The 27,452-nt window shown below is 37.5% G+C and overlaps 1 protein-coding gene across 1 annotated transcript in view; it reads right to left on the reverse strand.

The window, feature by feature from the left end:
* Positions 1-25,734, reverse strand: part of adgrd2 (adhesion G protein-coupled receptor D2) — a 39,688-nt gene extending 13,954 nt beyond the window's left edge. The window contains exons 1-18 of the mRNA XM_088008469.1: positions 25,684-25,734; positions 25,420-25,477; positions 25,060-25,299; positions 24,349-24,978; positions 22,549-22,671; positions 18,815-18,909; positions 17,929-18,219; positions 13,296-13,407; positions 11,750-11,884; positions 11,406-11,514; positions 9,562-9,667; positions 9,421-9,476; positions 9,172-9,298; positions 8,962-9,065; positions 8,634-8,736; positions 6,880-7,033; positions 2,028-2,161; positions 1,496-1,611 (exon numbers count right to left, since the gene is read on the reverse strand). Coding sequence (XP_087864595.1) covers positions 1,496-1,611; positions 2,028-2,161; positions 6,880-7,033; positions 8,634-8,736; positions 8,962-9,065; positions 9,172-9,298; positions 9,421-9,476; positions 9,562-9,667; positions 11,406-11,514; positions 11,750-11,884; positions 13,296-13,407; positions 17,929-18,219; positions 18,815-18,909; positions 22,549-22,671; positions 24,349-24,978; positions 25,060-25,299; positions 25,420-25,477; positions 25,684-25,728 — 2,738 coding nt within the window. The 5' untranslated portion in view covers positions 25,729-25,734. The remainder of the gene's footprint in view (positions 1-1,495; positions 1,612-2,027; positions 2,162-6,879; positions 7,034-8,633; positions 8,737-8,961; positions 9,066-9,171; positions 9,299-9,420; positions 9,477-9,561; positions 9,668-11,405; positions 11,515-11,749; positions 11,885-13,295; positions 13,408-17,928; positions 18,220-18,814; positions 18,910-22,548; positions 22,672-24,348; positions 24,979-25,059; positions 25,300-25,419; positions 25,478-25,683) is intronic.
* Between the last annotated feature and the right edge of the window lie 1,718 nt (positions 25,735-27,452).

The following is a 27,452-nucleotide window of genomic DNA, read 5'->3' on the forward strand; positions in this document are numbered from 1 at the left end:
GAATCAGAAATTTGTCAAGACAATCAATGAAAAAATGAACGCTGATGCAGAACTGGACCAGCAAACCCACCAGTGACTGACTGAATGTTAACAAATCGAGTCCTGACAGTCAAAGCTGGTGATGAGAGGTGAAACTTTCCTCAAGCTGACGCTGTTGGACGGCTCAAACACACTTCAGAGCTATCAGAGGGCAGGGTGTCCTAACCTCTTCCTCAATTAGAAAACACATTTCTGTTTATCTCTGTAAAGAGTGAAACGAGGATCATTTTTAGTGTTTAAATGTAAATAAATCAGTTTGCTTCAGGAGATAAAAGATGATTAGACAACATGTGAGATTGGATGTTTGATGAGGTGTCTAAGTTTTTTTCACATGGCTCATCATCCAGTTGTCAATCTTACAAAAACAAATAATACTGAAAATATGCATACAATTGTAGGATAAAGACTGATAATAGCCATGTTTGCATGACAAATGTGTGCAAATCATTGTCTATATGCTGATGCTAATTTTGACAAAACACAATTTTGCAATTGAATTGTTACGATAAATAAGAAATTAAATGAAAGTCACGTGTGAATAAGGTTGTTCCTGCAGTAAGTCTTTAAAAATTATGGCAGCCATGGATGTAAGCAGTCACATAAAATGTATTTATAGTTCAGCCAATCAGAGACGAAGTTGGCGTCATATTCAGGCGTTGCAGCAACAAGCGACGTAAACAAATGAAAGGAGCTGCATAAATACTGCATAATACATGTACAGCTCTTTTTTGAAAATTGTAATTGGGAATTTTACAGAAGAGCTCTGGATTCAGCATGTTGGAATGACACACGACTTCTTATGAACTGTGATGCTGTGAGAGCCCTGGAGGAGCAGCTGCACATTGTCCGAAAAACAAAAACAAACCATCATCCTCCTTCTTCCTGTCGTCTTCTTTGTCGTCTTTGCCACTTAAGCTTGTGTGGTGTCATCACCAATAAGAAACTGTTGTGATCTGTGTTTTCTGTGTATTTATTTTGAGGTTTTTCTGTGTTTATTAGTCTGTTCCCCTGTGAGTCTCTGTCCTCCCTGTTGATTGTTCCCATGACAGAAACATTTTTTAATGAAAAATGTTGTGGATCTGGACATTTTAGTACAGGCATATATTTAAATTTAAAAATAAAACAACACAGATTTGACTAAAACCCAAAATAACTGGATTGGTGCATCTCTAATACCAAGCAGTATGAATAATACAATGCAAACACGGCCATGGCAAAGGAAAGGCTTGACGAAAAGACAAACAACTGTGCTGAGGCCAGGTGTTAAGTTGATAAGCCCTTGTAACTCCCACAGTAAACTCCCAGTCTCACACACTGCCTCCATTGAGTCCAGTGCTCCTCAAGCAAAAAGGGAAAATAGTGTGTGGGTTGGTGTGTGTGTGAGTGTGGAAGAACGTGGGCAGACAGCGGGAAACAATTCGTGAAGGAAAGAGGCAGAGATGTTTTTGTATCTCACCAGGTGAGGTCAAAGGTCTGCATTTTCGATGCAAAGCTTGGACTGAGCATCTTAGCGCGGCGATGAGCGCTGGAAACGGTCACCATGACAACGCGGCACAGCACAACTGCATTGACCTGCAGGCAGAACACAACAGCGGCAACACTGCAGAGCCACTTGGCCTTAAGCTGACGGGAGCATTCAGCTGCACCAAAATACATCTCAGCACACACCTGAAGAAGAAAACACTTATGTGAAGACTCATGTTTTGGATGGAAGGTGCAATACTGCGAGTTAGCTGTTTGATCTGCTTTCTGTAAGGTTCTTTTTAATCTTACTGCCATTGTTGCTGCTACAGTTGGACTGGGGAGATGTCATTTTGCATTCAGTGAACAAATATTCTATATTTATGTCAGGAATAAAATAAAAGTGAGGAGCTAACATACTCATTCTATAAACAGCGTCAAGAAGCTTTTAATCCATGCATGAACAGTACACATGACTTAAGCATACCGCAGTGCACAGATGAACAACTCACAATATGAATACATACCGTCAAGACCAATATGACCGGTCCCACAAAGGCCCAGATGGTGTCAGTTTGCACACTGAGCCAGCAGTGATCATGTGACTTGTATTTTCCCCTTGATATCACCAATGTTAGACCAACTATCAGAACAGGTAGTCCTGAAAAATAGGTCAATGACATAAAATCAACTATGGTGCTGAAACAACAAAGAGCTTGTTTAAAACATGAATCTGCATCAGTTACTGTCACAGTTCAACAGGGTTCAGCTCCATGTTTTGTCTCTCCTGTTCTTTGTTCCTGTTTAGTCTGTGGGGTAAAGACCAGAGTAACACCTGAAGACTGTTTGTGCTACCGACTCACATCGCGTTCTCGGCTCAGCATGCGACATAACACACACTTACAAATGGATACGAGAACATCTGCCATAAATAAAAACTGGGTTAAGGCTGTTGTGTAACACAACATCATGTAAGTAATTATAAGCAGAGAAAATTTAGAATAAACAGAAAATGTTGGAAAGAGCAACCAGACCTGTGAAGCTGCAAATCAGGTGAGAATAAAAGGTTCTTTGCCCTGGTGGGAAGCATGAGGTAAACATAGCAGAATTACTTTAGCATTACAGATTTTTAGTGGTGGAAAATCTAATTTACAGCCCAGAAAATGGAATATAAAGTATTTAATTTATGATGAGCTGGCATGTCTACAGCAATCAGTGGGTGAAGGCCGTTGTGGGTTTGAATGGAGTTGGAGGATTGTACCGTACTGCTGCCAGTGTGTGAGGAGTTCTCACACACTGGGCAGCATTGCACTGATACCCTCAATCTACACAAAGGGTCTGCAACCTGCGGCTCCCAAAACGCAAGTTAATGTTAATACACATATTGTAACAAATGCAAGGTTTCTTTTTTTAACCATTTTTAAGTTTTTCCTACAATAATTGTTCTGTATTTCCATAAATAATGGCACTAAAAGTACCAGAAGATTTGCTTTCCTTATATTAAGTTGGAATTCATGATTTACATACAGTATATGAAAAATATCCATCCTTTTCTATGTTTACATTTATTTTAAATCCTAGAAATGAAAATAAAATTCTGGTTCTTTAAAAATAAGAAATTTCCAAGACTAGATGTTTGTCTAAAAAAAAATGCCATTTTTCTAGAAGTCCTGTGACATTTGAGGCTCTAAACGAGTTTTCGGCTGTCCTGAAAACAGAATGGCTGTTCGGGCTGCAGACCCCGCTCTGAACACCCCCAACCCGACATGGGTCACCATCACATTAGTTCTGATTTGAGCTAAAATTTAGTCTAATGCGTCTGCTCTGAGACGCTCACTGCCACTAACACATAAAAAAAGAAAAAAAAAAAAACTAAACAAACAATAACAACAACAACAACAAAAACGCTCAAACTGATTTTACCTGTAAGTATTGTTTGGTCTTTTTACAAAATATAATTTAAATCCTGAATTAATATAAAACAAATTGCAAATGTGGCTCAGCAGGGAGAATAATTGTTTTGTAGTTAGAAGAGGAGATGAGAAAATCTCCATTTGGTCAGAGTGTGTGTGTGTGTGTCCTCCTCACTCTCGGTCCCTCTATCAGCTCCTGCCTTCTTTTTTTTATTTGTGAACAAACAACATGTTTTATTTTCCCTCACTGTCACTGGGTAAAAAGCATTAACTGTAGATGTGTGTACTTTTATTCTTGCTGTGAGATTATTACCATGTCCTTCAGTCAAACTGTGTTATTCCACGTGAGAGGAAAGTGTTCTGCATGTCTTCTAAAACAGGGTTGTTGCTTTATTTCTTTTTAAATCTTGATTTCACAAATTTTCAAATACTGTGCAAAAGACTGTCACATTCTTTTTATGTTGTTGTCAAAGTGACACATGAAAAAGGAGGAAAGGAAGAAATTCAAGCTCATGGTTTACCAGCCAAGTGAACAGACATACATTTACCTAATGTAAGGACACAGCATATATTGTTTTTAGGCAACTATTAGATTTGTTGATTACATACATTAAGCGAGTCATATTTGAAAATTTTAATTATCCAGCCTCCTGTTTTTGTTTTTTTTCCTGAACCTTACAAGTAACTCTGATTTTTACCACCGTATGTGTTACTACACTGACTTAAAATGAGCTTAAAGATATGCATGTAAAGGTTTAAGAGGAATTTAGGTTTTACTACAGTTGCATAATCTCACACTCAACAATTTAACATTTTATAGCATAATGTAGTAACAATGTTATGTTCAGTAGTTACAAAAATACTGTTTATTTCAAACATGACTTTAAAGAAATTTAACTTTGCAATTTAATAAAATTAGGCCTATGTCTCTTTAAGAAGCTTCTCTTTCTGACACTGTGCCCGTGGCATGTCATCACGTTTCTCCATTATGGCGTTTATAATCATTCTAAGTAGCGTTTCACTGAAAAGTAGCTCATACATTGACCTCAGCAGATGCGCGGTTCTACCAGGTGTTTTCTAATTGTTGCTGCAGCTAGTCTAGAAGAGCTGAGTGGGGAAGAGATGGGGGAGAGCTGCTCTGTGAGGCAGGAGCTCGACTCGAGACCGAAACTCTGAAGAGGAGCTGCATGGAAAAGGCGGTGCTTGGAGAGAGCAAGTGTTTTGCATGGCTGAAAGGTTACCATGGAGATCAAATGATTTCTCAAACATTCATGAAAGAATCAAGGCAACACTCAAGGTATGTTTTATATGAGGGGATAACATTATAAATGATGTAAAGCTCAAAAAATTTGATTTTACATAATACCCCCTTTACAGAAAACATGATGTTTCATAGATGTTGATGTTAGCTGATGTTTATTTAGACTGAGATTAGATTTGACATTAGCCTGACTTTAGTGATGTCTGAAAGCAATTGGTTGTGCTGAATTTATTTATTTATATCAGTTGGTATCAAAGTTTTGGATATATCTCATCACCAAAATTTACATATTTTTGAGAATTATTCAGGCAGTGCAAATCCTTTTACAAGGACACTGTAGATGTGGCTTGTTGTACAGATCAAAAAGCAATGTTAGCACCTGAAAAGCTTCACTTTCTCCCTCAAACATTGTCATTAAATCTGTGAAAAAAAAATCTTAGCTAAAGCCTTCACAATTTATTTTCTAAAGAAAATTATCACTGCAGATGTGAACCTATATCCACACAGATGCCACAGATGGCAATAATCCACTTAGTGAGTGCCTAAGATAGCTTTTGAATCTTAAGAGCCTTATTAGTGAGAAACAATGTCACAGTAAGGCAAAGAAAATCTTAGATCCTCGTGAAGAAGCAAGGCCAACCACTTGACCTCAACACTTTTTTAGAAGACTCATTTCAGTTCCTGGTAAAAAGATATACATACAAGTGATCCCAGATGACCTGTGTTTACATTGCCTATTTACTGGATCAGTTTACCTTAACCTGCTCAGCTACAACTGTATGTATAGACTGTATGTTAAATATGATTTAATATGCTTCTCAATTAATTTGATGCTAACAAGCGTTCTGTCTTGTTAGCTGATCTCTGGTCGGTCTCTGTTTGGTGAACATGGAAACAAATACCAGAAGGGCCAGAAAACCTGACTGGAAACAGAGGCAATGTTTCCAGGGAAACCTGCTGAATAAAGCTGTTAACAGACATGGTAAAGTTCATATGTTCTACGCTCTTAATATGTCTCCAGACCACAAGCAACAGATTTCATCATGATACTATATATTACACACAGATGATCCATAATGGATATTTATGGAAAATTAACATCACAAAAATTAAAGCAATCCTTTCACATTGAAACAAACATTTTATGGAACTTGTGAAATAATCTGAATCATCTGCTTATGTGACTCAGGCTGAGTCACATATAGGGAGGTGGTTAAACCTTAGTCACCTCAGGGACTGAGAGAGGAGTGGCTTTTTTTTAATTTGGTGAGCATGGGTAAAAGCAGCAGAGCTGTAATTTATGCTATGTTAATTTAAAACCTAACTGATTTTATTTACAATCTAAAATCCTGTGTGAAAAGAAGTTAGAAAGAAATAAAAAGAGAGCGCGCACACATGGAGGAGTGTGAGTTACGCAAAATCCGTTGGTAAAACATAATCATACAATTTCATTTTATTATTACAATTTATTAAAATGATATGTTCTAAAGAAAATAGCTACAGTTACCTACCTGTAAACTATAAAATGTAATTTTACATAAAGAAAAGATACATGTTGTATGGCGGTTGAATAAACCTCATATTATGACAGAGCATTAGAAGAAGGATGATAGGTCTGTATTTTAAATACAGGTCAGGAGTTTATTTGATGCTGCAGCCTAGGATTGGGAGTCCAGGCAATGGTGAGCCTCACAGTCAAACTTTGACCCCTCACAACATCCATCAGCAGATGGTGAGATAGGACTGGGTCAGTTCTCTGCCTGACACCATTGAGGGCCTTTGGATTCTTTCCTTGACTGAATTTTCCCTAAAATGTAGAGACTTGAATTTGAATGGATCCACTAGAGAATTTTCACTGAGCGGTTTGAATGTTCCCCAAAGGACATTTTTATTTTTTCAAGACAGATGAGTCTTGGTTATTGTAAATATTGCTTATTGTTTTAATTGTTCATAAATAAAAGTCACAATTACTATATACTTGTCACCATGGGTTGCTACTACTCCCGTCTTCTACGAGCCTATATGTAGTGACATGTACACACTCAGATGTGGATAAGAGAAAAACATCATGGATGTAAATCTTGGTCAAAAAGTGATGTTTATTTAGAGCCAGCCCACGGTCCTGTTGTGTTTTTCAGAATAGTGTCTTGGCGACTGAAGCAGAGAAGTGCTAAGTTGTGACCATCATCAATAAAACAAGTTTACCCCAGCCTATGACATAGTAGAGCTTCATCCTGCAGTCCTCGCTGATGTTAACAGAAACCACTTTGCTCCAAAGAAGAAGACCCTCAACCAGCATCCAGCAGAAGGACGCCATGAAGAAGAGATGAAGCAGAGCAGTCACTATGAAACATGCTGCCTGCAGGGTTAAACACAGACAAAAACACCTGGAATTAATCCTGAAATCTTAGTGGGGTGCATCTTGATTAAAACAGTGCACCTTCTTTGCTGCATCTGTGCTAGACCTGTTTTCATTAACTAATCAGTTATCATAACTAGAGCTGTCAGTCGATTAAAAAAAATGAGTAACACTTTATTTGAAGGGGGTTGAATAAGACTGACATGACACTTTCATAAACATGACATAACACCTGTCATGAACATGAATAAGTCTTCATGAATATTTATGAATGTTGTCATAAAGCCTCATTCGGTAAATTATGACACTTTAATACAAAGTTGACATTATTCAAAATGTCTTTGTTATGACAACTTGACATTAACCAAGAAATCTTTACTGATATAAATTTGTTATAAAAGTATTACTGATTGCACTTTAAAAATTAGGTAACTTTATGTTATTAAAGGTAAAGTTTAAACAGTAATGATTTCTTGGTTAATGTCAAGTTGTCATAACAAAGACATTTTGAATAATGTCAACTTTGTATTAAAAGTGTCATAATTTACTGAATGACACTTTATTACAACAGTCATAAATATTTATGAAGACTTATTCATGTTCATGACATGTGTTGTCATGTTTATGAAAGTCTCATGTCAGTCTTATTCACCCCCTTCAAATAAAGTGTTACCAAAAAATGTAATTGGATTAACCACACTCTACCACTGTGATTCATCATCATTAGTCTCTCTTTGCCTGAGTTTGTAAACTTGAAATCTATATTGTGTTTCTTGCAGGTATGGTGTCCTGGGTGAACCCCTCCTTCTGCCACATCCCAGCCAATTAAAATGCAAGATGTTTTCTGTTTAATTTTTGCACCAGCAAGGAAGTAATGTAGTCTCCCAGTACTCCAGAGCAACTATAGGAAACTTACTCCAGTGCACAAGTAGTAGCAAACTTGGACAGATGACAGATAAGATTTATTTTATTTTCTAGCTCTTTGGTGCCCCATCAATTTCTGATGCTGCCCTGGGAAACCGCCCATATAGCCCATATCAAAAACCACCAATGTTTATTTTTTTAATGTTTATTTTTTTTTAAATTATTAAGAAAATGTTTTATTGTCTGAAGATCCTCAGTTTTCTAGGTTTTAAATGTTAGTTTAGAAACCTTCCTCTCAATTCACTTCCTATGGAACTTGTGTGATGAGGCCACAGTCGCTTGTCCTCATCCAGCTGAACGACCAGCATAGTTCATTCATGTCCACATGAAGAGCAGCGACGCAACATAAGAAAGTTAAAAATGTTAAATTTGTGTTTCTGTCTGCAGTCACAGACCTTTCTCTGTCGTTCGTCGCTCACTGTGTGTTGAGCCGATAACGGCTGTGAACTCCACAACCATCCACAGGAGAGAGGCTTTAGGTCACAGTAGGCAGTTTGATTAATCAGCATTAAGTAATATTAACGCGTTAACATTTTCAGATTAATCTCATCTTCACATGTTAACTTTGACAGCCCAAGTCATATTGCACTGGACTGAATGCATTATCAATACATGGTTTTACAATATGGTGGAAAAAAATTTATAACACTTTATATGATTAATCAAAGTGTCTCACCTGATTTTCTGCGGCCCAGTCGCTGCACATCAGCAGAAGCTCAGCAAGGCCCAGAGCAGCTATCAGGTTCTTATGGACAGTGGTTCGGTCTGATTTGGGGACTCTAAAAAAGTCACACACACACATGCACACACATAACATCATGTGTGAGCCGCGACGTGCGAGAGAAGCTCTCCCACGTTTATTGAAAAATGTTTTCCTGTAGGGATGCTCACACATCCACACAATATTCAGCTTTTTTCTTATTGATGTGAATCTGGCAGGGATTTATGAAATGCTTTTCACCCTTGATGCTTTCAGGATGCACTCTGTGATGTTTGTGACTCACCCCACAGCAATGAAGAGGATGAAGGTGAAGAGGAGGCCACACAGAGACACTCCACAGCCAATGAACGTCAACACCTGCAGAGCTTTTTCGTTTTCTGGGCTTGTCTGGTGCAGAGCAACACAAAATGCATATGCTGTTTAAACAGCTGCACATCCTATTGATGAGGATGCTACAGAAATCCACAGCCGTTGCCAGACACACAAATGTTACCTGAGTTTCGTAAACCTGCAGCAGCACAGCAAAATTGGTGGTGTGATTGCAGTAGCACACGGTGTATCCATAATGTTTGGACACAAGCTCACAGCCTCTTGTATTCCACCATCCACCAGCCTCCGAACTGCTTAGACATAAATGACACAGCATCTGCTTAGGATCCACTTAGACAGTTAATTTTGTTACTGTAAATTTTACAAGTCAGTTAAATAACAAGTTCTCCTAAAAATAACCATTCCTACTTACGTGAGATCAAAGTCCCAGAATGCACACACAGGATCATACACAGAATCAATGGAATTCTGGGAAAAATATCAGATGATAAATATGTCATTCTAATAGGCCAGTACTTTTACAGTACAGATATAAAGCAGAGGTTTGGTTAACCTGCGCTTTGTGCTGGAGCTGGAAGTGAACCGCCATGCTGATTGGCTGGTCGTCTCCCAGCACAGTGGAGGATATAACAGCCGAGCCCAGCACAGTGCCCAGATACCTGTGGGCAAACAAAGACTTTAACCACAGTGAATGAAACATCGACCAAGATGACTGATGTGTATGATTTTGGTGATGACACTCATGAAATTGTAATGTTTGCTCAATCGTTGACTGTATGGTGTTTTATTTGTAACATTGTAATTTTGTGTTTTTGTTATGTGAAGCACTTTGAACTGCCTTGCTGCTGAAGAGTGATACATAAATAAACTTGTTTGATCGATTCATTTATCGAGTGTTTTTAAATAAGTGTGTATTTTTGATTGGATTTTCAATGAAGATGCTAAATACAAGACACATTTCCTTCTTCTGTTGTGAAAGAGAATGAAAAGTAAAGTCAAGGCAATACATTAATTTATTCGTTTTCACAACCTAAAATATGGTTTTTCACCAAACTTTGCTCCATCGTTTCAGAACTAGAACATCTTTACAAACACCAGCTTTGGGCTGAGAATGGACTGATGATCAATCATCCTGGTCAGCCGAGATCTGTGACCACCTGATTAGAAGGTGGTCACACTGAGTGAGGTTAGCTACGGTTAGGTTGGGTTACTTTATTTATTGTTATCCAAAAATAGATTTGGTTTTCAGTGGTACACACATACCCATGCACACACACACGGTAAAAAGTGAGAACACATCACATATCCATTCACATATCGTATTTTCAAGTCTCCATAAGTCATATTCAAAACACAAAAGAGAAAAGTAAAAATTTAAAAATTCAATTAATATAAATAACTAAAAACCTCTAACTGGATGAATAAACTCATTTTCATAACAGAACTTTTTACTACTATAACTATTGTTACCGAGGGAGGACTAAAAGTTAACAAGGCACAGGTAACATACAGCCATAAGGAAGAGATTAAAGAAACAAAATATGTATTCTACTGGCAACGTATCTGTTGCTCACTGTGGATGTGCAAACATAGAGCAGAACAAGAAGTTCAGACTAGAGATCAGCAGAACATTGTAGACCAGTGAAGCCCTATTTTGTCTTTTTGAGCTAGCAGACTCTTTCTTACTCACTTCGCATATGTTTAATCCTGGTGGTGGACAAAATTTACAAGTGGCCCAGTGGTTTTTCTTTCCCCTTTCTTAAAATTTTTAAGATCTTTTAAATCTTAATATGTCATCTGGTAATCATTTATTTTGTATTTAAGCGTTCTCCTTTATGATTTTGTTTGTTGTGCTCTGTGTTCTGTTTGCAATTTTGCTTGATGATGATGATGATGATGTGTCATTTTCAGGTCATCTCATATTCGGGGCTGTATGTGAGGTATTATTTGAGTTCCTTGTTGTAAAGATCTTCTTGTTGCCGTGGTTACACAAAAACTGTACAAAAGTAAAGGAATATCAGCAAAAATTCTTCCAGCTACATGGCATCCAAAACTAGAGGATCCTCATCCACAAAAACAACATTTCAATCAGAAAAAGGGGAATTTAAGTTTCAAAGTATAAACCAGAATGAATATAACAATATTCCAATATGCTGCCACATTAAGTGCCACAATCTAAGCACAATTCAGAAAGGGTGCTGCATCACCTAATGGCTATCTATGTATATTCAGTGCATACCAAAAATCATAGAGGAAAGATTTTGCTGCCAATAAGTTGTCTGAGTTTGTCCCAAATATACTTAATTTAACAAATTTTCATAATACCTAAATATGTTAAATGTACTATTTTGAAATGTCAGCTGCAGATTGGTTCTGGCAGTAAGGAGTTGATTCTACCTTTGTGTGCCGTCAGTGACCGTAGGCTCCATGGTGATGTTCTCTTCTGGATTGAAAAGAGGTCGCAGAGAGCCATACCACATGTTGACCAAGGTAATCTTATAGAAGCCTGCACATTCAACACAAAAGCTTTTCTTCAGTTTGCAGGACAAAATAGCTCAAAATAAAACTAAAAGAAATCCAATTCATCACTAGCTTATGATTTTCTATCAACATTTGCTGCAAAATCTGACATTGTGGTGCAGGAAGAGCAAGATACCTTTGATTTCACCTGTAGAATTTAACACCAAATAAAAAACATTTGACAGAATGAATCGAGGATTGGATTTGTATTAATTTTCTACCATTGTTCTGCAGATCCTGTATCTTCTGACGTGGAACAGAAATGCAGTCTAGAAGGCTGAGCGTCTCTGACCCAGGCCCACAGAAACTCTCCACTCTAGATCCTTCACCCAGTCTTTGTTGCTGCAGCTCCACTTCTACAAAGAACATAACCATCCAGATAACATTTTAAATGTGTGACATTAAAAATGGTTTTATGCAGAATATCAGCAGAATATCCTTATATTTCTGTATAGAATTTTCTGAAGTTGTATTGATCACTTTTTGTATTAAAAAGGCTTTGCCACATTTTGGGCTAAGATTATAATTTCTGCCTATTGTTTGAGGCTTAATTTTGTTTAGTTTTGTGTTTTTTCTTACAACACCTAAACTGGGATGGAAATTCTCCTATGCATATTTAGTATCTGTATCTACTAGTGGACTAATGTTTTTAAATAAAAAAGCATGGTTAATAAAATTCAAGTGGCTAAAATCAAGGATTGCTTGATCATGTCACATTAAAGTTTATGAGAAGGAAAAAATGCACGTGTGTTTTCACCAACACACATCCTGTTCAACAGTACATAAGATGAACAAGCTTTTGTTTCTACCTGTTAGTACAGAACAAATATGACAATGTACCATCACATTTATCATTAAGCTTTCTTTTTTGACTTTAAAAACTATTCCATTTCATTCATATTGTTCATTTTCATATTATACTACAATATCCAAAGTTTAATTTTGTTCTCTCTTTCACTTTCTTATGATTAATTATTTTTGTTTCTTGTAGATTTTTAATTGAATTGTGGGGATATAGAAATGAACTTATGAATGTAAATCTGCTCTATGTAAATTTTGTCTAACACTGACTAAACAGAAGTATCTAAAACTGCATAACATTCAGCATGGACAATGTTGCTCTGTTGCTCATTCTGTTGTGTGTGTTTCTACATAAAACAATTGTTTAAATAAAATAATAACTGCAGCACAAATATGTTGTTTTTTTTTGCACATAGTAGTCACTATATAAACATGTGTTCTGTTTAAGAAAAAATGACCATGTATTTATATTTAACACAAGTCATCCCTCACACACACATAGGATTTCTGTTGGGTTCGGAAAGTTCATTTCAGATTACAAGCAGCGACCAGCGCTGTACTTGTTGTATTATAATCTGTGAACAATCCAGCAGCTCCTTCAGAGTAACTATCACATAATGAACAGCCTCATTAAACCAGCACCACACAAAGATGCCAAATTCAGTTCGTCTTTTGTTCTGAAATTAAAATCAACATGAAATCTGCATTCAAAATCTCTGATTTTTTTTTTTTTTTTTTTTTTGACAAAGCATGTAAATTTGTGCCTTTATTGTTGTTTTAGGGCTGCATTTCTGTCTCCATCCTAGAATTTATTGAATCATTTTTGAAGGTCTGCTGTTACATAATTGCATTTCTGTGCTTTCATTAATGTCTTTGATTATAGACTTGGATCCCGACTCCAACCTGTGAATTCATAACTTCATAAATCCTGTTATTGTAACAAAAATGGAAATTTGGGTAACTCACTGATATTGGGAGTGTGAATGGTCACATGGTCAGACTCTGCTGTCAAACGTGGGCTGAAGCGGGTCACCATCCGGTCCACGCTCTTCACAACATCCATGGGACCGTTCACCACCTGAAACCCACAGAGCACCAGTGTGTTGGCATCGACAGCCCTCACCCACCCTGCCCAGAGCTACACACTCATCAGAGCTAAGGACTCTTCAAAATGACCATTCATTGCAGCACAATTGAAAAATACTTTAAGTGCCGTTAACAGTTTGAAAGAGTCTGCAGATTAGCCGAGGAGGACACACAAAGCTCAGCAGACAGGCCTATAATGCATGCCTCATAGATTTTGCCATTGTCTGTTTCCAAACACCGCATTCTGATTTCAGTGTGCCCATCTAAAAGCTGAGCCTTGGAGACGGAGCTGGGAGCAGAGCGCGGGAGGTTTGTGGATGAGTGCAGCCTCGGTTTTTCAGAGTGCTTCTCATCCATTGAGGATGCGTTGAGGTGGCCTTGGAGAGCTAAGAGGCTTGGGGGGGGGGGTGCGCGGTGAGGTAGAAGGAATGGAAAGCGCTGAGAGAAATACAGCTTTTCACGTAAAGCAGTTCTTGCAAAGATCTATATAATGCACACACTGGTGCAGAAGTACAAAAAAGGATTATAAAATAAAAAATAAATAAACAAGAGGAAGCAATGTGCCTTCTCTTTGACTGACATTTCCAGTCAAAACATAGAGCAAAATCTGACTGATTAAGCATTATGTTTGAGGAAGACTTTAAGATGATCTACTCAGGTGTTCATCATTTTAGCTGATCTTGGTGCATTTTTAGTTGCATTTACAGAAACACACTGTCCTCTAGTGTTTTGAACAGAACATAACACATTTCAGTGCAAAGCCTTTGCTTTCGGCTGTAGATCGGTTCTGAGTATGATTGTGCAGGTTTATGTAAATCACTGTCCTACCAAACAACGATGCACCATTTTATCTCCTAATTTCATCTCTCCTATTTCCTGCCTCCTGAGAACCAAACATGTGTTAGTGACGTTCATCTGCCACATTGAGCTCTTAATTTTATCACATTGCACCCTCAAATTTAACTCCATTTATTTACTTTCTAAAAATTCAGAACATTTTCTTCTCCTTCTCTCATTCTTGTGAGGTTTAAATCTAACATCTTCTAGAGAGGAAATCTTAGTGAGATAGCTCCTGCTCAGTCACACAGGATGAAAAACGTGAAAATCTTCTTGCAAATTATTCACAATTGAATTTAGGTCTGGAATTTGACTAGGCCATTGCTACATAGATCTGCCTCATTCCAAGCCATTTCATTTTATTCCATCTGGCTCTATGTTTGGGGTCATTGTCCTGATGAAAGGTGAACCTCCACCCAATTCTCAAGTCCTCTGAGTTCTCCAACAGCTTTTGTTTCAGGATTGGACTGTATTTAACTGGCGGCTGATTCTCCCACATGAACTGTGAATCGCTGCTGCTCCTCCTGAGTTCCCATCCTTGGATTATTACTCTTCTTTTACGACATGTGAGTTTAGGTGGATGACTACATCTTTAAAGATTTGAAGATTCTTTTTCTCTTTTCATTTTGAGATGATGGACCGATCAGATATTGTTTAATAACTTCATTTTTCCTCCATGACCAGTCTGATGTGTTCCTTGGTCTTTTCATGTTTTTGTTCCCTAGTGGTCCCCAACAAACCTCTGAGGGCTTCACAGAACAGCTGGATTTATACCCAGATTCAGTTACATTACAAGTTAGGTCACTTTCAAAGGTGTTTGGTTGCACTGGAGTTTCTGTAAGGACATTAAGGTTAAGAGAGTTGATCCAACCGTGTTACAGGGCACAACTCTCATATATGTACATGTGAAAAGCTGTGATTACCATGAGCCATTTTCCTCCAATTTTGTACATCACATTGTGTTGGTCCATCGCATAAAATCCCCATAAAATGCATTAACCTTGGTGGTTATAGTTTGAAAATCAAATAAATAAACTAAATATAAAGGTCAACAGTTGTGGCTACAACACATGGAACTTCATTTTTACCACAGAACCAGAAGTATAGATATTATTCATACAGTTTCATTCTGATCACCATAATGATGTGTTTTATACACATTAAGATTCTGAAGCTGAATAGAAAATGTAATAATCAAACTGGTGATTGTTTGATGAATTGAGCTTTGGTGTTTATAATTTTCACTGTTAGTGCGACAGGAACTCTGAACTGATATTGCTTTTTATTTGGATATTCTCAGCCCTTTAAAATCTAGACTTTCATTGTGTCACACATTTTTGTCAACTCATTCATCATGTCCTTGTTCCCTTTACAGCAGAACACATTCCATTAAGGAAAACATATCCTTGACACAATATTTTACAGTTTTACCAACAGATAAATATGCAATCCACCAATTCGTCTCAAGGTTAGTTTGTTCGTTGCAGAAAGTACAGCGCTCACCAGGCAGGGTGTGACAGAAAGTTGTTGTTACAGACAAAGCAGAACGTAGTTTTGTGATTCTCTGACACACAGAAAGCTGGAGAATAAAAAATATAGATCAACTGCCCCCATGATCCTGCTTCTGTTCAGAGACAACAAAAGAAAAAATAAAAACTTAGAACAATAACTGATTCTTCCAGTTAATTTCAACTAGCTAAACAAAACTAAAGCAATGGATTAGAATTAGCTTTAGCTAAAACATACGTCACTTTCAACAGTCTGGGATAACAGAAGCCCATTAATTATAAACCATGTTAAGTTTAAAACCCTTCTGTCTTTGAACTTGACAGGAATGTTGAGCTTCAAAAAGACACAGAAGCTCGATTAAGTAAGACGGTCATTTTAAATTTGTGTAGCAGATGCAAACTGCCCATGTGGCCCATATGTCTGTGTGCCCGTTTTCAAAAAATATTTACAAAAAATGTTTTATTGTCTCAAATCAAATATGTCTGAAGATTCTCAGTTTTCCAGGTTTTTTTATTCAGGGAGGCTTAAAACATTTTGTTTTAAATGCTAATTTAGAAATGTCCCCCTCCATTCCTTTCCAGTCACTCAGCTCAATGTAACTTTGAGCTGGTATAGTCGATGTCCACACGAAGACCAGCAACGCAACACAAGAAAGTTGAAAATGTTCAACTTTTATCTTTCTTGTCTCTTACTGTGTATCGAACTAATAACACACTGCTGTGGACTACGTATCCCTCCTCAGGAGAGAGGCTTTTAGGTCAACAAAGGTAGCTCAATTAATCTCCATTATTTAATATTATGGCTTTAAAATTTTAGATTAATCACACTGACAGCTCTACATGTCAGTTCAGACCAGTTGTCTCCTTTGTGCTCAATTCTGCTGGATGTTCACTGTGGTGTGCTGGATCTCTGAATGTCATCTTATTCACTGCATAGAGTCAGAATTATTTTAATGTCAGTCCCGTTAATATTTTAATGGCAGGTGCAAGAGGACCTTCGGTCTTTTGCACCTGCTGCTTTAATGTGCTGAAGCTGCCATTATTCAACACATCAACGTGGATGTGGTCATCTCAGCTCAAACCAGAGAGGTGGAAAGAGGCAAAGCATAAAGCAGCTGTTTTCTTTACGGTGATGTTTTCAGCAAGATGCAGGCAGGATGAGGTCATAGTCTAGACACAAAACCTATCTGGCCATTTCCACAACACTACTTCACACAACCCCCATTCATGGAACCCTCTAAGTTCTGCCCATATTTTAATCACTCAGGGAGGCCAGACTCGGTCACAAACAGAAGCTGCGTTTCCATTACAAATGTGCACAAAATTTTGTTGGTATTCCGCTACTATCAAAAAGACACAAATTCACAATTGCAATGTTTCCATTAAATAAGAGACTAAATTAAACTCACATGTGAATAAGTCTTTTAATGTGGTAAGTCATTCCGCACCATCTTCCTCCTACCACTTCCTGTTGTCATCTCTGACTTTTACAGTAGTAGTAATATCTGGCTGTTGAGAAACGTGTTTCCATTGCAGTTTTGCAAAACAAGCTAATTTTGGCTGAAAAGAGACCTCATCCTAGCGCAATTTTTTTTTATTATCAGAAAACATTTTTTTTTATTGCTGTGTTTCCATTAAACACATTTGTTTTTGGAATTCAAATTTGCACAAATGTATAGTCCATGTAAACACAGACAATGAAGAACCCACTAATGTCTTCCAGGAGACATTGCTAAGATGCAACGTACATCAACGGTGGTTTATATGGTTTTCATAAAAAAACAACATTCTTTTTATAATGAACAACTCCAGCTTTGCTATTCAGAGTCCCTAATTTCACAGAGTTAGAAAATTGGCAAGATGGTAAAATTTAGACTGAACTATCTGTAAGTTAGTTCCTAACAGTGTTAGAAGACTTTAAAACATATTTAGAATCTGTCACGATTCGTTGCTGTAAATTTCAACATCTATGCTTTTGTAAGTAACGTTTTCATTCAATGATTTAACCTGAAGTGATGGGGTCAAGGTTGAAGGATGGTTCCCATTATTTCTCTGTGATGTCAGCAGGAAGGATGACGCGGCTTTAGAAACATTTCAAGCACTTACATTGCTCAGTAGAGCAATAATGGCAAGTCTCTAGTAAATCTACTTCATATATCATATGCTACCTCTTTGATAGCTTGCCACTTGTCTGCATTGTCTTCACTGATGATGCTGTCAGCCACACTGATGAAGTGCTGACTGAGCTCCTGGATGTTGTCACGGCTACTGTTTTCAGCGCTGACTGATGGTTCAGAGGAGACGTCAGCAGTGAGTGTCAGCAGCTGGATGAGCGTCACCATGTCGGCTGGCTGCAGGCCGTCCTGCTGCGTGTCTTCCATGGCCTGGATGGAGGCGTTGAGCAGGGCTGCAGCCTGTGCCAGGCTGTCCAGCCCTGATGGCTGCTGCACCAGCACCAGCTCAGACTGAAAGAGAATATGGTGGATTCTGTGAAAATCTACACTGCATTTCATTGTAGGATTAAAAATAATTCAGCTCTTTTTTTGTTTCAATCTAATGAACCATCCATTTATTATCTTAAACACGCATGTCCTTGCTGGGCAGGGAGCTGGTGCCTCTTTCCACATGCATAGAGAGAACATGCAGAAAGAACCCGGCCAGGATTTGAACCCAGGACCTTCTTGCTGTAAAACAACAACACTATCAACTGTGCCACTGTGTAGTCTGAATTCAGTGAAACATTAGGCTAATTTATTTTATGACAAGCATTACTGCAAAAAAGGAAAAAATCAGCTTTTTTTTTTTTTTTACTTTCACATTAAGGTCTATGTAGAAACACTGCACAATAGTCTTAAAAACATTGTGTTTTTTTTTTTGTATTGTTGATAATTCAATTAATCTGATTTTGGATACAGATGTAATGGCTTTTGTAATTTTGTTTGAAAATACCACCTTCCCAGTGGGGATGTTCATATCCCCACTGGGAACTTTTAGCTGCGGCTGTTTGATATCAGGAATCAGCAGGTGTTTGATCGGCATGCAGGCGTGGCCTACCTGGCTCTTGTTGGAAAGCTTCATCAGCTGGTTCATGAAGGCAGAGGGCTGGCTGCCCTGAGACTTACTGATCTGCTCCATCCTGTGGTACCGCTCTGCAGCACAGAGGACAGTTCATGTGTTTCAGTTATGAACAGATTGGAGAACAGACCATTGAACTATAAATCCTAAGATAGAAAAAAAAAAACATTTGTTTTTCTCTTCATTATGACAGGTTACTATATCTGCTCTCAGTGACAGCAGAAGGCCCATATACCCTGAATAAAATCCTTCTCAGCTATGGAACACCTGCATGTTACATTAGTCATCTAGATGTTCTTGCTTTTATCAGGTACAAATACAATACCGATTGCTGATTAAACATCTGTATGGGAGAATATGCACTATATTAATGAGCAAAACAAAAGAAAAAGATCTCATTAAGCAATCATTGGTAAAGGTACCTATAACTAAACACTCTTCATTAAAAGCTTAGATAAGAATCTCTACTAAATACTACTGGTCACCAGATCTCAGTAGATTACTTTAATTCATTTACATTGCAGTAATTCAATTAATTATTTAACAAGAAGGTCATGTCAGAGATATGCAAATAAATGCAAACACAAAAGTTCAATTCAATCAAAAAACACACACCAACTGGATTTATTAAAACATTATTAAAAATAGCTAAATTCAGTTAGACGAAGATATTTTTGTTTTAGTCATCAGAGTTACCTGGCTGTGGAAATCACCTTCAATTTGATACAAATCTGTTACAACACATGGATATGTAGGAAGACAGCAATCAAACCTAAGTTGTTCTGCATATGCAGCCTGTTTTGCATGTATTCCACTGGGGATTTGAAAATGTATTATATTGAATTTGGTCATCTCATAACACCACATTTCATTAACTATCAATAATGGCAGGGTTTCCATCAGTTCGTTATCAGCATGGTGGGTTGCCAGGCTTTGCTTTCCCCTTTTTCCTTTTACTACATCCAATTGTTTTTGAGGATAGCTGAATCTGTAGCTTTAATCAGAATCTAAGTAGGAATTCTATTTTCCCTTCAATAGTTAACAAAAAAGAATCATTTTCAGCCAAAAATGATATAGAAATCATTTTTGATGTATATATCTTCAATATATGTCTATTTTTAAATCTCAGTAAAAAAATAATAATAATAATAACCTGCTGCTGTAGTAGATAATAATAGTTTATCTGCATGTTAAAACTGCATCTCCCACCATAGCTGTCAAAGCAGAGGGAGCAAAGAGAAGAAGAGGTTTGCTGTCTGCAAATGATGTTGGAATGAAGCTGCAAGTGACTTTTACTGTGGTGGGTTAGAATGTAATCACCTGCATGTGTGTGTTGACCAGGGTCGGACTTTGGATAGTCAATGTGTGGTCAGGTGTGCTTAGTTGTCTTGTTGCCCTCTGTGTTGGTTGCATAATGACCTAATATTCTGTCCAGGCTGGATGGATGGATGGATGGATGGATGGATGGATGGATGGATGGATGGATGGATGGATGGATGGATGGATGGATGGATGGATGGATGGATGGATGGATGGATGGATGGATGGATGGATGGATGGATGGATCTCTTACAGAGGTGAAGTAAAAAGAAAGTAAAATCACTCAATGAATTTAGTTTTTGACAAACTTTTTTCAATTTGGTTTTAGCTTTGTTTAAAAAATTAATGACATGCTGGAATCTGTGGTGTGTTTTTATTCACCTGAGGTCATATTTAATTAATTTTATAACCTGGAGAAGAGCAAATGCTTTATATTATAAAACCTAAAATAGTTTGTATGTGCTGAACTAAATTAAATTATTACTTTTTAACAAAAACATTTCCTAAAAGCTAAAAATAGACAAAAGAGTAATTTAAAATACAGATAAAATATTTAATGTTGTAGTTCAGAGGTTGGCACACAACAGTCCATGTAGACTGAGGTGTGTTACATGTGTTCCTATTGACGGTGTTAACCTTGTGTTTTAAAAACGCTGTTTTAATTTGTTTGGTTTTTGCAGTTAATTACTACATTTCAGATGTTGCCTGTACAAACCCAGTGTCCAGCACAGAGGCAACAATTGGTTATTTTTAAACTGATGTTCAAATAAAGCAAATTAAGAAGCACCTTTGTGTTGTTATGAAACATTGAATGCTGAATGTTAACTTAATTAAATTTCTTTCAACTCAATACTTCCTTTATCTTAAAAGGAAATTAAATTAACGTTAAAGAAAACATAAAAACTTGGCTAAAATTACTATTGTTTTTCAGGTCATTTATGCCAACTTATACAAACCTGAAGGAACAGTGACTGATTTAATTGGACAAATTCCTGTTTGTGCTTCTAAATAGAAACATCTCGTAAAAAGAAAGCAAAACTGAAAGAGAAAAATCTAACTTCTCGCTGATTCATTCAACAAAATGTAACACACATATACACACACACACACACACACACGCACACACACACACGCACACACACGCACACACACACACACACACACACACACACACACACACACACACACACACACACACACACACACACAACTCAATTTAAAACCTGAATTGAAGTTTGCTTTATTTGTTGTTGGAAAAACATTTAACAATGCAAGGCAAAATAAAATAAATAAATAATTGATGTATTTTCATGTTACAGTACTACATTCAATATGTTTTCTTATATAAACCAATATAAAGTAGTGTATAACTGTGATTTAGGGGAAATGATACACTGTCTCCACATTTTTACAAATACAAATCTGTGGCATACATTTGTTTTTAGATCTCTTTAAATGATCACTCTAAAATAAACCTCAGTGTCAACAGTTCATTTGTGTGTATTCTGATTTCAGGATGAACCCAGATGTTGTTGGAAAACATTAGTGAACATCAGCATAGCGAAGATCAAGGAACACAACGGAAAGATTTAAAGCAGGATTATGTAATATGACGAGAATATTTCAAGTTGTCCTGAAAAAACATGGATCAGGTCCTAACAACTACAATCTCTACCCCATTTCCAACTTAACTTCCATCAGATAGATAGATAGATAGATAGATAGATAGATAGATAGATAGATAGATAGATAGATAGATAGATAGATAGATAGATAGATAGATAGATAGATAGATAGATAGATAGATAGATAGATAGATAGATAGATAGATAGATAGATAGATAGATAGATAGATAGATAGATAGATAGATCAGATGGTGGTAGGATGAGGTGTACCAGGAGAAGTTGCAATTCCTCATTATTTTAAAATCCAACAAAAAAATAAGAGAAAATCTACATTTAATACCATCCACAGTTTCTGTGACAACCCCAATAACACATCTAAATAGTGTTATTAGACCAAGTACGCATTTTAACTGTGGTTAACCATCTGGACATGAAAGTTGACAGTAAAGATAGTGAAGAATTCAGGTATAAAACCTTTTTAGCTGAAACCAGAATAAGAACAAACTAGGTAAGACCTCACTGAGCTCCAGAGTACACCAGGTCTTAAACTTCATTAATCGGGAAGGTTCTGGGTTCAGGTTTCTGCCAGGACCTCTGCATGGATATTTTGTTTTCAACCAGTTCAACATTGCTTTCTAAATTTTAAAAGACATCAACTCTTCTCCTACAGAGTCACTGATGGGTATTTATAGGCCCAGTATTCATTCAACAATACCACACAGGCCTCAAAATCATGGATCATTCTGAAAAACACCGTAGAGGCTCACCTCGGCTGCTCCTGCAGATAAAAGGCAGAAGATCAGAGCAGTCCGTCCAGCTGAAGGATGGCAGCTGATCCGACCTGCCCTGCAACGTCCTGCAGCCCTGGAGCTCCATCTGCTGGAGCGCTGCTGCTCATGCATTCAAATTGTTACAAACATGCACACACAGACACACACACACACACATATATGTAACACACAGTAGCAGAATAATGGCTTCAGCTTTCAACTATAAGATTATTCTGAAACATATTTTGGCAAAGTTTGAATTTTTCCAGAATGTTTACGGTTCACAATTATGGGGAGCAGAAAGAGGAGGTGCTGACTGCCAGACTGCTCAGTTCTAAATGTCTTAACCTTTCACTGTCCTTTACTGACTGCTCCACGAGCAACAAGACAGTTTACACACGTTTTACATAAAAGACTCAACAGTGGTGCTGAGGTAATCACTGCAAAGGTACTTCAATTCTTCACCTACACAGCTGCAAAAAAAAAAAAAAAATCATCATTGAACATATTTTAAGAAAATCTGAAAAGACAAACACTTCCAACTACTTTGGCCACCTCATGGTAACAACTCGTCTTTGCAGAGACTTTGTAATTCAGTGACATTGTAGGGTTTTGGGCATTAATATTTCTCATGAAAATCAAGCAACAGCATCTGAGTCAAATCATAGTCCAGACTCCTGACGTTTACTAGGACACTTCAAAAATTTTTATTTTGTTTTTTTAGCCATTCAGCTCTAACTATGTTACACGCCGGGTTTCTGAACTTTGTTTTTTATACCCAAAGTGATGTAGTTGTACCAACCAAAACCACTAAAGGAAAATTCAACTGCTTAAGAACCATTTGACCAAAGAGGCCAGTAGAGAGATGGCTTCAGGCAAATAATACCAAACTAAAAGAATTATACAAAAATGTTAACATTCACACAGAATTATAAATATAGAATCCTAAGCAACCAGTTTAGACAGTTCACCATAAAAATGATTTGTGGTGAGTTTCACTTTAATTTACAAACTCTCATGAAAACGTTTGAAAAAAACGTTTTCTAATGTTTGGCAGAAATTCCTACAGTACTTGCTGTGGTAATATAGGAAATGTATACCATCACAGGTAATGATGGCCTGCAAATGTTGTGTCAAACAGCCTGTAAAAGCATTGAGTGTACAGAAATGTACATACTTTTCAGAGCCTTATATTTGTGCTTAAAATAGCAGTTTTTGATTGATCTAATGTGATATTCTAACTTTGTGGCATTGAATTTCCTTAATTTTTTTTTATCTACATTGATCATTAAAATTGCAAAATATTAAAGCTTGAAATAATTTACACTATGTGTAATGAAAAATGACTGTTTCACTTCAGAGATGACTAGCAAGAAACATTGTACTTTTATGCAACTTTCAATTTTTTTTATATCTGCTAGTACATCCAGTCTATTCATAATTTATAAATGCACTGGCAAAATACATTTAGAAATGTTGTTTTAATTAGAGATTGGTAATGCACTGTGGCTCTGTTTGGTATATTGACCTAATACACATTTACTACAAAAGCAGCAGAGAGATAAGAGACAAATTCTACTTTAATGTAATCAAACTCAATTCTAATTAAACTTCATCTGTTAATGTGTTTCACTGAATGAAGGAGAGTTCAAGCAAAGTGAAGCAGCTGTTACCACGGTTTTTACTGTCACTTCAAGAGAATTTTATAAAAATTTGTAACTGGTTGATTGGCTGTGAAAAACAAAAACCCAACATGTTTTGTGAACTTATGGTTTTATAATTAGATTGTTATCCTACCTGGACAGAACAACGGGGCCTTCACCTCTTTGACCACATGATGGCTGTCTATGAGGCTGAGGTTCCAGCTGAAAAGTTTTTCCCGTATTGTGGCCGAACACAAATTCAAGGCACGGACATGCCTCGTTTCCAAGGAAACGTTCCATACATTCAGGTCAGTGATGTTCCCAAAAAAGGGTTCTGTGAAATTTCCTCCAAATGAGTCTTGGTCCTGACCCAGGATAAGAATACCATCCCCGTGTATATCCCTGTCCATGTCTGTACCAGAGCCCGTGTCTTTCCTGTCTCCGTCCACATAGATAGCCCAGTGATTGTTCATCTGACTCCATGTAACACAGATGTGATGCCATGCACCATCATTTGCAAAGGATGCCTTGTATGGAAAGTGTTTTCCATGGATTATGAGGGCCAGGTGGATACGACCCTGCGTGTCCACTCGGCCTCGCAGTTGGAACTCATTGGTCAGGACAGGTGCAGCGTAGGAGAAGACTGTTGATACATCAGTCCACTCTGTGTCCCACTGAACTCGAACACACACGCTGACAGACGACATGGCAGGAAAAGACACTCTGACACGAGCAAAGCCTTCATGGGATTCCTTTGGAAATTTTAGCACTGAGAACTCCAAATCTGAAACCAGAAAAAAAAAAAAAAACTTTTAGTTCAGGGAAATTTTTGATTACAGTTTTGCAGATCCCTAATTCCACTTACATTGCCTGGAGAGAGCTACAGGCTTGGATTCTGCTCTGGGGTGATCTTTAACCCAGACTGGAGAGCGAAGTCCAGCCTGCTGAAGGAACTCAACGGTCTCCTTCTCGTCCTCTGACCGTTCCAGGGTGATCAGAGAGCTGAACTGACCCCTGCAGAAACTCTCAGCTCTGGAAAAGGGCAGCGAGTCGTTAAACAACTTCAGCACCCATTGTGATGTAGGATGGACGAGTTTGACTTGCTCTGAGACACAAAATTGAGCACATTACAGATTGTTGATTAGAAATCTTATTATCAGTTGGCACATTTTTCAATTTCTAAATGAGAAAAGTGCCAGAATAAATGAACACTCTGTTCCCTCACCATGGGGCTGCTCCATTGTTTCTGGCCCAGCATGTGTTGGCTCACCATCACATATCACCTACAGAGAAAAGATTCCAAGTTCATCGTTCTTATGGAGAATGTTCCACAGTGTTCACACTTGTGTGAATCATGGCTATTTATGATACATTTGACACAATGATTTCAATTTAATTTTTTGTGACCTTTGGAGAACAAAAAAAAAAAAGACTGACTAAAAATATGACTTCCGTTACACAGTATATTATATAATGTGAACATTATTACCTCCAACAAGAGGAGCACGAGTCCTGTAAGCAAGATCCCAGCCATTTCTAGACAGAAGAAATTAATCAGTTGAGCTACAAAAATGTATTTTCACTGTATCCACGTGCCATCAGTTAATGATTGCTTTAAAAACATCACTATGCAAAATTCACTGGCAATAACAGCACTAGAAACACGCATGCAGAGTTTTAAAATGACTCTCCCCAAGCTCTGACTCTCAAAAATTGCAAAAAGGTATTGCCAGATTCATCTGCACTCAGAGACCGCATTCATTTCACGTCACTCTGGAGATAATTGCCAAACAGCGAAACATAAATCCAACTCTGGCTCCTCATACGGTACCTCTGTGTCAATGTCAACCATGTCCTGCAGTGTGTACAGTCTCCTCAGAGAGAAAGAACCAGTGCTCCCAGTGCATCTGCCCAAGTCCCCGTCTGCCTCCCCTTCCTGCTTCAACACTCCTCCTTGCTTTCCTCCCTCTCGTCCAGCCACCCTAAAGCAATCTGCTTTTGTCATGCAAAGAGGGTCATTTTTTAAAAAGAACTCCACTTGCGCAAGCGGTGTCAAGCCTTTGGCACAGAGAGTTCATGAACAGCAGCAGGAAGCTGCACATACCCACCACTTTGCCCTTATCTATGCTTTCAACAGGCCACTCCAAAGTTAATGGTCCCATCAGTTCCATTACTGTAATTTATAGACAGTAAAGCTGAAAATACTCATATTATTAACTAATAAAACCTCTTCATGTTTTTTGTAAAGGCTTTCAGAAAATCATTTTGTGCAAAAAATAAAATAATTAGTACATTCTATAAAATGTAAAGCGTTCATTGTAATTATTTCACAAAATCATCTGAGTTTTTCATGTTATTATTGTACTTCAATGTACAGCTGAAACCAAATGTTTGAATAAATTATCTAAAACTACAAAAACACAGATTTCTCTCTCATTTCCTGACATCAATGAATTCCTGTTTTAGGTCAGTTAGCATTAACAAAATGATTTTTTAAAGGCATAATATTCTGTTCTCAAGTTGCAGTTTTGTGAAGTTCCTCCTACAGCACAACACCTACACATCATGATTCTGTCATCCAGCACTGAACAGCTGTTGATGTTCTTCAGGAAACTCTGCATGGTCCAGCCCAACTACCAAGTCAGCTGTCACAGCAGTAACAAAAATCACCTCATTTTGTTCTCAGCCTCATGTCATCCATCCATTCTTGTCACAAACCAGAGACAAACTTTTCACCCACTCTCCATATCTGAACCTTTTGTGTGATTGGTGTGCAATTTATTTATGCAGAAAACAACACTACTAAACTTCCATGATCTGCAGTTCTGACTGTCTGTGCAAGGTGGAATGGGTCATCGGGTAGCACCAATTGTCAGAACATTATCTGATTATGGCCAGATTTTGAGGAGTGATTGTTTGAGGCTGTGAGGAAGAATGTCCTGAAATATTAAAGTCCCTGCTCAGTTCTGGTCTGATGCAGCAGGAGAACGTTTCACCAATGCCTTTCCTTCTTTTCATTTTGATAACTTAAAACATAAGAGATTTTCCAGCCCATCGATTATTACATCCTTGTTTGTCACTACCATAATCTCTATTTTAACTATATCTTTGCACCATGATGTAGATCATGAAAGGTCTGTGTGAAAACAAACATCTGAAAACCATGTGACCGCTCACCAACAGCTAGACTTTTTGCCCGACCATGATGGGGCTTTTAGGATTCATATATGTAATGTAAGAAATTTAACAAACAAATCT

This window comes from Poecilia mexicana, unplaced genomic scaffold, assembly GCF_051168715.1.
Source record: "Poecilia mexicana isolate PSO_F unplaced genomic scaffold, ASM5116871v1 scaffold_9, whole genome shotgun sequence".
NCBI lineage: Eukaryota > Metazoa > Chordata > Actinopteri > Cyprinodontiformes > Poeciliidae > Poecilia > Poecilia mexicana.